Source organism: Otolemur garnettii, unplaced genomic scaffold, assembly GCF_000181295.1.
Source record: "Otolemur garnettii isolate 467f Iridium unplaced genomic scaffold, OtoGar3 scaffold00003, whole genome shotgun sequence".
Classification (NCBI taxonomy): Eukaryota; Metazoa; Chordata; class Mammalia; order Primates; family Galagidae; genus Otolemur; species Otolemur garnettii.
The window spans coordinates 36,488,858-36,503,089 of record NW_003852398.1 but is presented as its reverse complement, the minus strand read 5'-3'; the positions used below and the strand labels follow the sequence as shown (position 1 = coordinate 36,503,089).

Genomic DNA, 14,232 nt, shown 5'->3' with positions numbered 1-14,232 from the left:
CAGGGGGATAGCTTGAGGCTCTGTCTCAAAAAAAAAAAAAAAAAAAGAAATGTACATGTAAGCACAGACCTTAAAAGAAATCAGAAAGGCAGGGCACCATGGTTCATGCCTGTAATCATAGCACTCTGGGAGTCCGAGGCAGGTGCTGGCCTGAGCTACAGGTTCAAAACCAGCCTTAGCAAGTGCAAGACCTTGTCTCTAAAAAATAGCCAGGCTGGGCAGCACCTGTGGCTCGTGAGTAGGGCGCTGGCCCCATATACTGAGGGTGGCGGGTTCGAATCTGGACCCAGCCAAACTGCAACAACAACAACAACAACAAATAGCCAGGCATTGTGGTGGGCTCCTGAAGTCCCAGCTACTCAGAAGGCTGAGGCAAGAAAATCTCCTAAGCGCAAGAGCTAGAGGTTGCTGTGAGCTGTGATGCCACAGTGCTCTACAGAGGGTGACAAAGTGAGGGAAGTGTCAGCTCCCTCTTAAAAAAGGAAAAAAAATAGCCAGGTATTGAGTGGGGGCAGCTTGTAGTCCCAGCTACTCGGGAGGCTGAGATCAGAGAATTACTTGAGCCCAAGAGTTTGAGGTTGCTGTGAGCTGTGCCACAGCACTCTACCGAGGGTGAGAAAGTGAGACTTTGTCTCCAAAAAGAAGAAATCAAAGCCAGGAGTGGCAGGTCATGACTGTAATCCCAGCACTTTAGAAGGCTGAGGAAGAGGATCACTTAAGGCTCAGAGTTTAAGACAAGCCTTGGCAACATAGCCTATTTCCTTTTATTTTTTTGAGACAGAGCCTCAAGCTGTCCCCCTGGGTAGACAGCTCACAGCAACGTCTAACTCCTGGGCTCTAGCAAGTCTCCTGCCTCGACCTCCCAAGTAGCTGGGACCACAGGTGCCCACCACAACGCCCAGCTATTTTTTGGTTGCAGCTGTCATTGCTGTTTGGCAGGCCTGGGCTGGATTCAAACCTGCCACCTTAGGTGTACGTGGCTGGTGCCTTAGCCACTTGAGCCATAGGCGCTGAGCCACATAGCCTATTTCTACAAAAACATTTTAAAAATTGGTAATGGGGCTCGGCGCCTATAGCTCAACCGGCTAAGGCGCCAGCCACGTACACCTAAGGTGGCGGGTTTGAATCCCCAGCCTGGACCCGCCAAACAACAATGACGGCTGCAACCAAAAAATAGCCGAGTGTTGTGGCGGGCGCCTGTGGTCCCAGCTACTTGGGAGGCAGAGGCAGGAGACTCGCTTGAGCCCAGGAGTTGGAGGTTGCTGTGAGCTGTGATGCCACGGCACTCTGCCCAGGGGGACAGCTTGAGGCTCTGTCTCAAAAAAAAAAAAAAAAATTAGTAATGGTGGCTTGTGCCTGTATTTTCAGCTACACAGAAGTTGAGGCAGGGGGATTGCTTGAGCCCAGGAATTCAAGGCTGCAGTGAGCTATGACCATGCCATTGCATGCCAGCCCAGGTGACAAGCAAGACCCTATCTCTTTAAAAAAAAATACAAAAGAGAAATAGACTTCAGGCCAGAAAAATAATTTTAATGTAAAGTAGAAAGTATCAATCCATCTTCTTGTCGTTTTTCTTGCTCTATTGACTCCTGTACCCTGACAAGGCAGGATAAGCAGGCTGTATTCTTAGAGCGGCTGTCCGTGTGGGACAGAGTCTCTTATATTGATAGCTTACTCCCAGATTTAGAGGAATGTTAGTGTCCTTTAGATCTGGGAGCAGACACAAATGATACAATAATTTATATGTGATTCATAGCCTCTGCCGATCCCGTCTTTTCCTCCTCACAGTCAAGAGGCAGCTGCATCATCCTTGGACTCATGGGGCCCAGAGTTCCTTTTAAAGAACCTACAAAATAAATGCATAGTGAGGAAGGGGAACTTAGGAGTGTTGGGGTAAGGAAGAGGGAAAAAGAGCCTGGATCTTTGAAAGTATCTCCTTCCTGGCTAAGGACTAGGGACTGAAAGAAGGAGGAAGGAGAAGGTAAATCTGGGGAAGGAAGGAGGAAGGAGAAGGTAAATCTGGGGAAGGAAGGAAGGAAACAGAACAATGCACCTTCTCTGCTGAGTTGCATCCTTTGCTGGAATTCATGTTGATATTCTTCATGGAGATGAGCGTGATGCTGTCTTTCTCTCGACCGGCTGTGGAACAGCTTGGGGAGGTAGGGAGTCTAGGTTAGAGGGGAGGGGAGGCCAATGGGGAGTCAGGGAACTATAGGATTTTTGAACTTTGGACTTTCGTTTGAAAAATCTGTATTTTGGTTGTGGACCAAAATGATATAACAGTGTACTTTGAAGCCCAAAAGATTTGTTTTTATTTTTTTATTTTTTTTGAGACAGAGCCTCAGCAGTCCCCCTGGGTAGAATGCCATGGCATCACAATTCACAGCAACCTCCAACTCTCAGGCTCAAGCGAGTCTCCTGCCTCCGCCTCCCAAGTAGCTGGGACCACAGGCGCCTGCCACAATGCCTGGCTATTTTTTTTGCAGCCATCATTGTTGTTTGGCAGACCTGGGCTAGATTCAAACCCGCCACCTTAGGTGTATGTGGCTGGTGCCTTAGCCACTTGAGCCACAGGCGCTGAGCCAAGCCCAAAAGACTTGTATTTAAATTTGCTTGCTTATACTACCTACTACTTGTTTGATCCTGATCAAGTTACAACCTTTCTAAATTCTCAATTTTTATAATATATAAAATGAATTAATATATACTTGAAGAACTGCTGTAAAAATCTGAGATAATATTACAAAGCATAAACCATTATGCTAGGCACATAGCAGGGATTCAATAACCAGTTCCTAAGCTTTGAGGGAATGCCTTCTTTTTTTTAGAGACAGAGTCTCACTTCGTGGCCCTCAGTAGAGTACTGTGGCGTCACAGCTCACAGCAACCTCCAGCTCGTGGGCTTAGGTGATCCTCTTGCTTCAGCCTCCCCAGTAGCTAGGACTACAGGTGCCCGCCACAATGCCTGGTATAGTGTATATGATATGTGATATGAGGTATGTGGATGTGAGGGTGGGATGTGGGGTATGTGTATGTGGGATGAGGGGTGTATTAGGATGTGTGTGTGCTGTGGGGTATATGTGTGTAGGAGGCAGGAAGTGTCAGCTCCCTCTTGGAGTAGAGAGTAGGAGGTCAGAAATTTCTTTCCTGAGGCTTCTGATAGTCTTACCTTTCAGACAGCCCAGAACTCCCTGGTTTCTGGGGATCTGTAAAAATCCAAAGACACAGATTGAGGGTCAAACGCTGACTGAGGGTCGGAAGTCCAGGCTTCCCCTCAAAGCCCACCCAAGGCGACCCTCTCATCTCATGGAGTGGTGCTTGTGCTGTTCCTTCCCTCAGTTCCAGGCTGGGTGTCACCTTTGGCTTTGACCCTCAGACCAGAGCAAAGAGGGGCAAAGGGGAGCCCTTAGGGTCATAGCAGGTACCTTCAGACTCCTTGTTCTTCCGACACTTAAACCTTAGACTGACAACGCTGACTAGGATGATCACCACAACCACCAGGATGACAATGAAGCTGATAACACCTGAACAAGGAAAAGAACAGTGTGAAAGGAGGCAGAGGAAGGGACAAAGGGGGTAACCGGAGTCTAGATTCCCTTCCCAGCCGAGTCCTATATAAATAGGCTCTGGGAGCAAAGCAAATTCCACTTCTCTGTGGAACAAATGAGCCCTCAGCCTGCTGCCCGCAGCCAGAGTGGGCTCCATAACCTAGCTCCATACCCTATGAGAACATGGAAGAGGTTCCCTCCCATTAGGGCAGGAGTCCTCAAACTTTTTAAACAGGGGGCCAGTTCACTGTCCCTCAGACCGTTGGAGGGCCAGACTGTGGGCCCTGGGATGAGTTGGCTGCTAAGCAGGACAGGCAGTGGCAGCAAAAACACCCAGTGAGCCGGATAAATGTTCTAGGCAGTCTGCATGTGGCCCGCGGGCTGTAGTTTGAGGACGCCTGCATTAGGGCCTTCCTCATTTGCCAGTCTCTCTCAGAACAAATGGGTGAGATTTGAACTTGTGGTTCCAAATTCAGAGTCCAGCTCATGTCCAAGACTCAGGTCCCTTCCCATACACCACCTCCTCCTCCCATGTTCCACCTTCTTCTCCCTTTCTCACCAAATGCAGCCACAGTGAGCACGGTCTCTGAGGTGGGGCTGGGCAGGATGCCCAAGTCATCCCTTGCACTTGGGCTTGTGGTGGTTGAATTGGGAGTAATATTTTGAGACGTGTCTAAAATGGAGGGGGTTAGGTGTGTTAGGGAAGAGGACCCACACAGCCTCCCAGAGACAGCTAGCTTCCCTCCTGCTTCCTCAGGTCAAAGACCACAGAGAAAGCTCATGTCCTACAAAAAAGACTTGCTCCCTGCCACTCCAACCAGATCCTATGAGGATAGAGGTCAGAACTGCAGTGATGTGGGGTTCTGTGAACAACATTGCTAGTTGTTCATGTTACTGGTTCCAGAGGACTCCAGAATGTTCAGGATGTTTCCCTCTTTGTGATTTTCCCACCATCCTTGAGATCAGAGGAAAGGGGCTCATGCTAGGGTAGGGGTCCTCAAACTTTTTAAACAGAGGGCCAGTCACTGTCCCTCAGATCACTGGAGGGCCAGACTACAGGCCCCAGGACGAGTTGGCTGCTAAGCAGGACAGGCAGTGGAGGCAAAAACACCCAGCGGGCCAGATAAATGTCCTAGGTGGGCCACATGTGGCCCATGGGCTGTAGTTTGAGGACACCTGTGCTATGGATATAGGGAGGTAGACTGGACAAGGTAGCGCCATCTGTGTTTTGCCAAGAGTAGAGGTGGAAGGAAAGAAGGGCACTGGAGGCTGACACCTAAGTGCCCATCCAGGCTGCCAGTGAAGGCGTGCAGGTTTCTGGCCCTCTTAAAAAGTGCTATGGTCACCCACTTCTTCCCTCCTTGACTCATACTTCAGGTCTGGTTGCTGCTCTATTTTCTTATCTTTCCTCATCTCTGCCCTCCCAAATAAGTCTAGGAGTTTAAAAAGCCCCAGAGCCAAGGGATAAGATGAAGAGGGAAGATCACAAACACTTCCCCTCAGCTCCCCCTCACCGTGAGCACAGACAGAACATATCTCCACTTGTGCTGCTGCCTCCACCACTACTGCTACTTGGGGCACCTGTGCCTACACCATGAGACACCCTGGCCAAGATGGGGGGCATCTACCCCTCCCCAGCTCTTCCCCCACACTGCTAGTTGAAGGCCCACCTGTCCTGAGAAGAGTCTAGCCCTTTCCCAGCATTTCCTGCCTCCCTTTCCCTTCTCTTTAGGGTCTTCCTCTCTAGCTCTGCCTTCAGCAGTCCCAAGTCCAGCTCCTTTTGCCTTCCCTCTGGCCAGGGCTGAGTTCCTGTCTCTATTCCCTACCAAACCTCTCTCATTCTTTTGCAAACCAGGTTACTGCTGACATGGATCTTGGCTCCAAGACCTCTGATTGTAGGGTAGCACCTGGGCCTCACAAAGAGAAGACATTACCCAGATATACCCCAGAGTCCTTCACCCACCCACCCCCAGCCTGCCCCAGGCACTTACTAAGTCCCAATGTGTGTTTCTGTGGCTGCACCTGAGTTTGGACCTGTGAGAACAGGGAGTTACCATCCACGGTGCGTGACCTTGGCACTGTAGGTTTGTTCGCTCCTATGGGGGTGTGTGAGGGCTTCTTTGGAGCAGCTGGAATGAGAAAGCAGATGGGGGCCTGCTCAGGGCCTCACAGCATATACACAGGGAGGGCTCTTCAGTTCAAAATCTTCCTTTTCTTTATTGCTTTCAATTCCAGGTAGGGCCATTCTCATTCACTTCTGGGGCTTTACCTGTACGGTGCTCTCTGCCTGGACAGAGCCCTATCACCCTCTATCTCATAGCTTTTGCCTGTTCACTTAAGTCCCTCTCGGCTTTAGAGGCTGCACACTCTGGGAATCATCCCTGGCTGTCCAAGTCTGAAGTGTCTGGCACTGGTCTGGGGTCCCATAACACCTACTTGTGCCCATCACAAGCCTTCTCACCTGCTTTGTAATTGTCAGTGTGAGGTTCTATTCACTTATCTGTTCTCCCACTAGTTTATATTCACCTTTAGAGCAGAAAGTCACTGGGCCCTCCCTAGATGAGTTTTGTGGTTTGAATGGCACAATACCTGTGGTACCGGTGCTGGGCAGAGGGCTTGGGCTGTTAGGCTCTGAGGAAGGGATGTCTCCTGCAAGGACAAAGGCAGATGGGAATTGGAGGTGGTGCAGGTTTGGTGATACTACCCAAGAATGCTGGGGGCTCCAAGCATGTCTGAGTGACTGGGCATGGGGCAGGAGAGGGGAGATCAGCTCCTCAGCAACCACACTCACCTGTGTTGGGAAAAGCTGGCTCTGTGGTCAGCCCTAAACTGATGAAGGCTCCTGAAACAGATCATAAGAGGCTGAGGAGTCTGCTGACTCCTGTTGCTTTTTTTCTCTCTCTTCTTTCCTATATCTGGTGAATCTGTCTTCCCACCCCCAACCATTCATCTCTTTTAAGGCATGTTAGATTAGACCAGCTGAAAAAAATCCCTAGATGAGCTTATTGTTGGATGAGTTCATGAGACCCCCAGCCCCAATCACCTGAGGTTAGTGCTAACCTGGTATAGAGCTCCTCCCACCCTTTTTAAAAGCTACTAGGGTTAAATACGGGAGTAGAATCTAGATGTTTAGTCTTACCCTGAGAGCTGGAGGTCTGGCTTGTTGTAATCTGTGAGTTGTGGCCTATAAGAGAAAGCAAAATACATAGACTAGCTTGCAAATCTGCCCAGCTCAGAACCCATAGAGGAACCATGGCCTTTTGGTTTTCTAAGCCTCCCATGCTAGAAGGCAGATACACTCATCAGAGGGCTTACAAATGTGGGCTCTAGCCCATAGTGCTGGTTTCCTCTGAGACTGACTCAGTAGCACCATCACTACCACCTCATATTCAGAGTCTCAGAGTCTTCTCCTGTCTCTTTGATTCCACATGGGGGTTATGTAGGATGACCAGATTCTAACATTTGTAAAGCAGGACATTATGGTGGCGGCGAGGGGGGCAGGGGACGGGGCAGGGCAGGGCCTGACAACAATGCAAACTTTCATAAGCAGTTCTCAATAGTCACTTCTCAACAATTATTTGTTATTATTACAGTTTAACATTATAAAATTAACAAAATAATATAAAACTCATATTCTGGAGAAATAGCCATATGGCAGCCAAAAACCGTATATTCCCTTCCTGTTCTCCTGCCCCTTGGTGCATTCTTTCCAAAAATTGGGACTTTTTTAAAACACCGCAGGATGCGGGACAAATTGTTAAAAATCGGGACGTCTGGTCACCCTAGGGTTATACCAACCTGCCAGGGACCAGGGGAAGGTTATTTTAAGTAGCAACAAGTCCAGGTGGCGCCTGTAGCTCAGTGGATAGGGTGCCGGCCACATACACCGAGGCAGGCAGGTTCGAACCCGGTCTGGGCCTGCTAAACAACAATGACGACAACAAAAAAATAGCCAGGCATTGTGGGGGGCGCCTATAGTCCCAGCTACTTGGGAGGCTGAGGCAAGAATATCACTTAAGCCTAAGAGTTTGAGGTTGCTGTGAGCTATGATACCATGATACTCTATTGAGGGCGACATAGTGAGACTCTGTCTCAATAAATAAATAAATAGGAACAAGTCCAAGGACAGAAAACCAATGATTTACTTGCCACATTCAGACAAGGACTCAGGACTCCAGGTCTTTAGGCGAATATTGACCCTAAACTGCCAATGGGCCATTCATTTGCCCTTGTGAAGACTATCATCCTGGACCTGCCTTAAGGAAAGGGGATGGGAAGATGGAAAGGTGAAGTAGATGGGGGGGCAGGGATTAGGGCTTGTATCTGGGCTCTCTGCCCTCCCCCAGTGGGAGGTAGGAGCCTGCACAGGAAGGCAGTTCCAAGGTACATATAGGAGGCCAGGAAGCTCCAGAATGAGCAACCCTTTAACTCTTACAGGCAGAGGTTACTCCAGAAACAGTTGTTATTGGCCAAACCCAGACAAGAGTCAGATACAGGAGTCCCTGGTCAAAGCCCCACCCTCTGGCTCAGCGCCTGTGGCTCAGGCAGCTAAGGCGCCAGCCACATACACCTAAGGTGGCGGGTTCGAATCCCCAGCCCCGGCCCGCCAAACAACAATGATGGCTGCAACCAAAAAATGGCCGGTCGTTGTGGTGGGCGCCTGTGGTCTCAGCTACTTGGGAGGCTGAGGCAGGAGATTCGCTTGAGCCCAGGAGTTGGAGGTTGCTGTGAGTGTGATGCCATGGCACTCTACCCGGGGGGATAGCTTGAGGCTCTGTCTCAAAAAAAAAAAAAAAGCCCCACCCTCTGGCCAGAGGTCTCATTATCTTCTTTGTATGTATATATGTGTCTGTGAGCCTCTTTGCAGGTGGTTCTCAACCTTCCTAATGCTGCGGCCCTTTAATACAGTTCCTGTGGGTCACGACCTACAGGTTGAGAACTGCTACTCTATGCAGATGTGTGTGTGTGCATGTGTGTCTCCATGTGTGTCCTGCTGTGTGTATGGGACCTGAAAGCTCAGGTTGTGTTTGCTCATTTTCCACAGTGAAATCATTCTTCAAACCTGTGAACAATGTGAAAGGAAAACAATGTGGGGAAGCAGAGTCGCCCAGCTGGGTTCCCGTCCCTCTGCTTGGGCTGGGCCTGCAGTCCCCAGCCTGGCCCTCCTGCTCATGTCCTCTCATCATCAGGGAAGCTCCAAGCCCAGGCCTGGGTGCACAGAGACAGCCAGCCAAAAGGGCCCACCCCAGCCTGTGGCAGCCTGTGGCAGCCTCTTGCTCTGTTTATTTTCCTTAAGGAACTGCCTTCCTCCTTGGGGCTATCACTTGGATTAACATAAATTGTTTCTAAGCCCAAGCTTCCCAAACTCTGGGCCATGATTTTCGAGGTTACCATTTTTTCAAGCCCCTATTCCTTTGTTGGGTGGGAGAGAGAATCAAGAGGGGAGCTAAAGTTTGTAAGAAGTTTTGGCTAAAGAGAACCCTGTCTAGCTGGGGATGACCCTGGGAGAACGCTTTCAGTACAAGTGTGTCCTGAAGACATCTATTGATTATTTATTTATTTATTTATTTTGAGACACAGTCTCACTATGTCACCCTTGGTAGAGTGCTATGACATCATAGCTCACAGCAACCTCAAACTCTTGGGCTTAAGCAATTCTCTTGCCTCAGCCTCCCAAGTAGCTGGGACTACAGGTGCCCACCACAACACCCAGCTAGTTTTCTTTAGCAGGCCCAAGCTGGGTTTGAAACCGGTAACCGGATGTTACCGGTTAACAACTGAGCTATGGGCACCGAGCCAATTGATTATTTATTGAGCTTATCTAATTCATTATCTAAATTCTGTAACTTAGTCTTTGGTGGGAAGGCACAGTGGACCATCCTCCTGCATTTATCTAGGAAGAAAACTATTTACTGGCGTGGGAGGAGTTCCAAAATCACAAGCTTCAAGTCCCAGTTCCCTGCTCTCTCTTTGCCTCTTCCCCCTCTCCCTACCCAAACTTGTCACTAATTAAGATTCCTCTGTGAGTAGGAGAGGGATTTAGGGAGCATCTCTGTCTGCAGGCCAGGGTGCCTCTGACCACTGAGCATTGAGATACTCAAAGAACTCTAGCCATAGGAATTTCTGATTTCCCCTCTTAATCTCTGTCAGCTTTATTCCCTTCCAGTCTATCTCTAGTCTCTACCCTCTTTGTCCTTAAAGGCCTAGTTTATTAGTTAAAATCATACATCTTAGAGTATGACAGGCTTGAGTTCAAGTCATAGCTCTGTCACTGACTGTCTGACCTGGCTTCAGTTTTCTCTACCTTAAAATGCAAGTAATGGGCTCGGCGCCTGTAGCTCAAGCAACTAGGGCGCTAGCCACGTATACCAGAGCTAGCGAGTTTGAATCCAGCCTGAGCCTGCCAAACAACAATGATGATAACTACAAGCAAAAAAAAAAAAAATGCAAGTAATGGTGGCATCCATAGCTCAGTAGGTAGGGCATCGGTCACCTACACCGAGGATGGTGGGTTCAAACCCAGCCCAGGCCAACTAAAACAACAATGACAACTGCAACAACAAAAAAATGTCCAGGCATTTTGGCGGGTACCTGTAGTCCCAGCTGCTTGGGAGGCTGAGGCTAAAGAATCGTTTAAGCCCACGAGTTTGAGGTTGCTGTGAGCTGTGACACCACTGCACTCTACCCAGGGGGGCAGCTTGAGATTCTGTCTCAAAAATAAATAAATGAATGAAATGCAAGTAATAGTAGTAACTCAAAAGTTGTGAGAAAAAGAAAATGCATATAAAGCACTTAACACAGTGCCTGAGAGATCATCCATGCTTATTAAATGCTAGACACGTTTATTTTTGCCCTATTCTCTCACATCCTCGAGTCTGCCCTGGCGATATGCATCCACAGTGGAGTCCCTTTGTGGGCCTGAATGTGCTCAGGATTCTTTGGTCCGCCAAAATGAAGGAGGCAGCTAAGTGTTCTGCACTCTCTCCTCAGGGGAGGTGATAGTGGCTTAGTTTATACAGGGCATTGGAGAGCCCTGCCTGGGAGAAGACAATGGGTTGGCAAACTGGGAGAAGTCTAGGCCTGTGTAAATGCCCCCTCACCAGCTTCACCTGGCCATACAGAGTTTTATTCCCAGCCTGTGGGCTGTCTGACCTCCCTCCCCAGAATCTGAGTGTTCTGGTTCTCAGGTCCACTCACCTACCTCCAGGAAAGGGCCACCACCCTTCCCATCCAGGCACTCTTGCACTCTGCTGCTTTGTGCACAGAGGACTTACAGAGAGTGAGGTGGGGGCAGGGGAGGGATGACCGAAGGGAAGTTGCTGCCCTGTGAGTCAGAATGTCCTGGGATTTTCATGATTCCCAGCAACTTCTCCCTAATTAGAGGACTCCTTATGAGCTGCTTCACGAGCCCTATCTGAGCAGTGCTGTTTCTGAGTAATCTCCTCTGGAGGTCCTCTCACCTAGCCCCCCTCTGGGTGAGAATGGTAATTCTTTTTGATAAGTAGTTCTTTCTTTGGGTCTAATCTGAGTTCCTCTTGCTGTGATTTGAGCTTAATCAACATTTGGAATTCCCAGGTTGCTACTCCTCATATGAAAGAAGGAAAACGATCACCTATAAAGCCCAAGGTGCAGACAATTTGGTGTTAGAACAGTTGATAGAGTGGCCATGGTTAGCCCTGCCCTGGACCGCAAGGTGAAGCCCAACGGGGTAGCCTCTGGCTTCTTAGGTCTGCCTACACCTAGAAGGAGCTTTCCAGCCTGAGTCCCACACCAAGATAGCCGCTTCCCACAATTCAGGAGGCCAGCCTCCATGGGGGCCCCAGTTCCCACTAGACAATTTCCCACAAAAGAGTTTAACCATATCTCTATTCTACCCCTGCCTGGTAAAGGCATCCTCAGCCCAACTGGTCCCCTTCGAAAAAAAGCTCTGGAATTTCCCTCAGCACAGCCCCAGAAGGAAAGCATGTGTATCCTGAAGGACTGAAAGAGGGACCAAGCACCCAGGACTGCCAGCCATGGAGAGGAATTGCTGAAGGAAAGTGGCAGGTGCCCCTTACCTTGGAGCAGGAAGAAGCCCAGGATGGCCCAGCTCAGCTGCATGGCTCCTACAGTCCCCATATCAGCTGGGTATGTGGCCGGCAGGCAGCAGCTCTGTGGAGGCTCTGTCCATACTGGAGAAGAGAGAGGGAGTGCTGGGGCAGGGTAGAGGGTGGGGGCTGGCTCTCCAGGAGCTTCCTGTCAAAGAATAGAAGGAAACAGATTGGAACTAGCTCCAAGGGCCTGCTAAACCCGGCAGCCCAGATAAGGATGTGAAGCTGCAGCAGCAGAGACTACGTGCCAGGGTCCTGTGTGGCCTCGAGGGCCTATGCGTGATGATCAGTGATGGTGACTTGGCCCCATACTTTTTCTCTTCTTCTCAGAAGGGTCCATCACTTTCCACCAAACACCACCAGAGGAATTTCCTGGAATCCAATTCCAATCTAACCCCCTGCTGTTTCAGACCAGGTTCTCCTCTATAACTAAGGCTAAATCTCAGCCTATCAGCCATCTATGCTCTGTAGATTGAATTCACCACATTCTTCTCCCTCCTCAGGACTCCTTGTGTAGATGACACTCCCAATATCTTTCCAGGAGGCCCTACATCCATTAATGTTATTCTTGTTTTTTTCTTTTTTGAGACAGAGTCTCACCCTGTTGCCCTGGGTAATGTGCTATGGCATCCTACCTCACAGCTACCTCAAACTCTTGGGCTCAAGTGATCCTCTTGCCTCAGCCTCCCAAGTAACTGAGACTATAGACGCTTGTCACAATACCAAACTAGTTTTCTATTTTTAGTAGAGACAGGGTCTTCCTCTTGCTCAGGCTGGTCTCGAACTCCTGAGCTCAGGCAATCTGCCCACCTCAGTCTCCCAGAGTGCTGGGATTACAGGTGGGAGGCACCGCGCCTGGCCCCCTAAACTCAAAACATTTGAAAACAGAGAAAGGGGCTTGGCACCTGTGTCTTAAGCGGCTAAAGTGCCAGCCACACACACCAGAGCTGTTGGGTTCGAATCTAGCCCAGGCCACCAGACAACAATGACAACTATAGCCAAAAATAGCTGGGCGTTGTGGCAGGAGCCTGCAGTCCTAGCTGCTTAGGAGGCTGAGGCAAGAAGATCGGTTAAGCTCAAGAGTTTGAGGTTGCTGTGAGCAGTGACACCACAGCACTCTACCCAGGGTGACAGCTTGAGACTCTATCTCAAAAAAAAAAAAAATGCTGAGAACGGTTACACACAATCCTCCCTCCTTAATATTAATTACATCATTGTTGTGGATTTCCTTCCTGTCTATATGCCTTCCAATCCGTGAAAATATGCATATACATATACAATCACTTATATGACTGATATTCTTTTCTATTTTTAATAAATATTTTATTTTGAAGCAGTCACAAATTTACAGAAAACTTGAAAGCACATTATACAGAACTGTTTTCCATAAACCAATTGAGAATAAATTGTCGACAGGATGATGCCCCAGCACCCTGAATACTTTAGTGTGTATTTCCTACAAATAAAGACAGTATCCTGCATAATTACGTTTAATATATTAATAACCATCTAATCTTCAGATCCTATCCCAATTCTTTTGGATGTAGAGTCTTGCTCTATTGCCCCAGCTAGAATGCAGTGGCATCATCATAGCTCACTGCAACCTCAAACTCCTGGGCTCAAGCAATCCTAGTGCCTCAGCCTCTACAGTAGCTGGGACTATAGACAGTCCTGCACCACAATGTCTGCTAATTTTTTTCTATTTTTTGTAGTGATGAGGATAAGCTCAGGTCTCAAACTCCTGACCTCAAGACATCATCATGCTTTGACCTCCCAAAGTGCTAGGATTAAATTCATGCCCTTAGCTTTCCTGTATTTTCTAACTTTGACAGTTGTCTCAATAATGTCCTTTGTAGCAAAAGGATCTTGTTCAGAATTATTCATTGCATGTCTGTTTAGTCTTCTTCAATCTGGAATAGTTCAGTCTTTCCTTGATTTTCATGACCTTAACACTTTGAAAGTGTTTCAATTATTTTATAGAATGCCCTTTAATTTGGGTTCATCTAATGTTTCCTCATGATTAAGTTTAGGTTAATTGACTTTGGCAGGAATGTCACAGAAAACATATTGTGTACTCTCTGGATTCTATCAAATAAGTCATGATTTTTTTTGAGATGGTGCCTTACTATGTTGCCCAGGCTGGTTTCAAACTCCTGGGCTCAAGTGAGCCTCAGGCCTCAGCCTCCCAAGTAACTGGGACTACCAACATGCGCCACCATGCACAGTGTGCATGATTTTAATTTCTTCCATTGCTGATGATGTTCACTTTGATCACTTGCTTAAGATGGTGTCTGCCAGTATTATTAGTTCCCTGGGGCTACTATCACAAATTACCACAAGCCAAGCGTGGTGGTTCACATCTGTCATCCTGGCACTCTGGGAGAAGAGGGAAGTGGGTGGTTCTCCTGAGCTCATGAGTTTGAAACCAGCCTGAGCAAGAGTGAGACCCTGTCTCTACTAAAATAGGAAAACTATCCAGATGTTGTGGCAGGCACCTATAGTTCCAGCTACTTGGGAGACTGAGATAAGAGGAGCTCTGAGCCCAAGAGTTTGAGGTTGCTGTGAACTATGACGCTATGGCACTTTACCCAGTG

The 14,232-nt window shown here is 48.5% G+C and overlaps 1 protein-coding gene across 2 annotated transcripts; it reads right to left on the bottom strand.

Annotated features, from left to right (window-relative positions):
- Positions 1-1,519: 1,519 nt before the first annotated feature.
- Positions 1,520-11,722, bottom strand: ECSCR (endothelial cell surface expressed chemotaxis and apoptosis regulator). 2 transcript variants are annotated; one of them, XM_023515964.1, is made up of 10 exons: positions 11,606-11,722; positions 6,688-6,732; positions 6,340-6,390; positions 6,138-6,197; positions 5,540-5,677; positions 4,108-4,221; positions 3,426-3,524; positions 3,170-3,206; positions 2,054-2,168; positions 1,520-1,846 (listed from the first exon to the last, which is right to left on the bottom strand). In XM_023515964.1, the coding sequence occupies exons 1-10, from the start codon at positions 11,664-11,666 to the stop codon at positions 1,838-1,840; spliced, it is 729 nt and encodes a 242-aa protein (XP_023371732.1). In that variant the 5' UTR covers positions 11,667-11,722; the 3' UTR covers positions 1,520-1,837. The 2 variants fall into 2 exon arrangements, with proteins under 2 accessions (XP_023371732.1, XP_012663341.1); XM_012807887.2 differs by having other exon boundaries at positions 2,054-2,150.
- Positions 11,723-14,232: the final 2,510 nt, after the last annotated feature.

Bases quoted from the DNA above. Each gene is read 5' to 3' on its own strand.
- ECSCR (XM_023515964.1), bottom strand. From the start codon at position 11,666: ATGGGGACTGTAGGAGCCATGCAGCTGAGCTGGGCCATCCTGGGCTTC. The intron at 6,198-6,339 runs GTGAGTGTGGTT...TTGTCCTTGCAG, and splicing joins GCCAGCTTTTCCCAACACAG to GAGACATCCCTTCCTCAGAG. The intron at 3,207-3,425 runs GTACCTGCTATG...GGATTTTTACAG, and splicing joins GAAGAACAAGGAGTCTGAAG to ATCCCCAGAAACCAGGGAGT.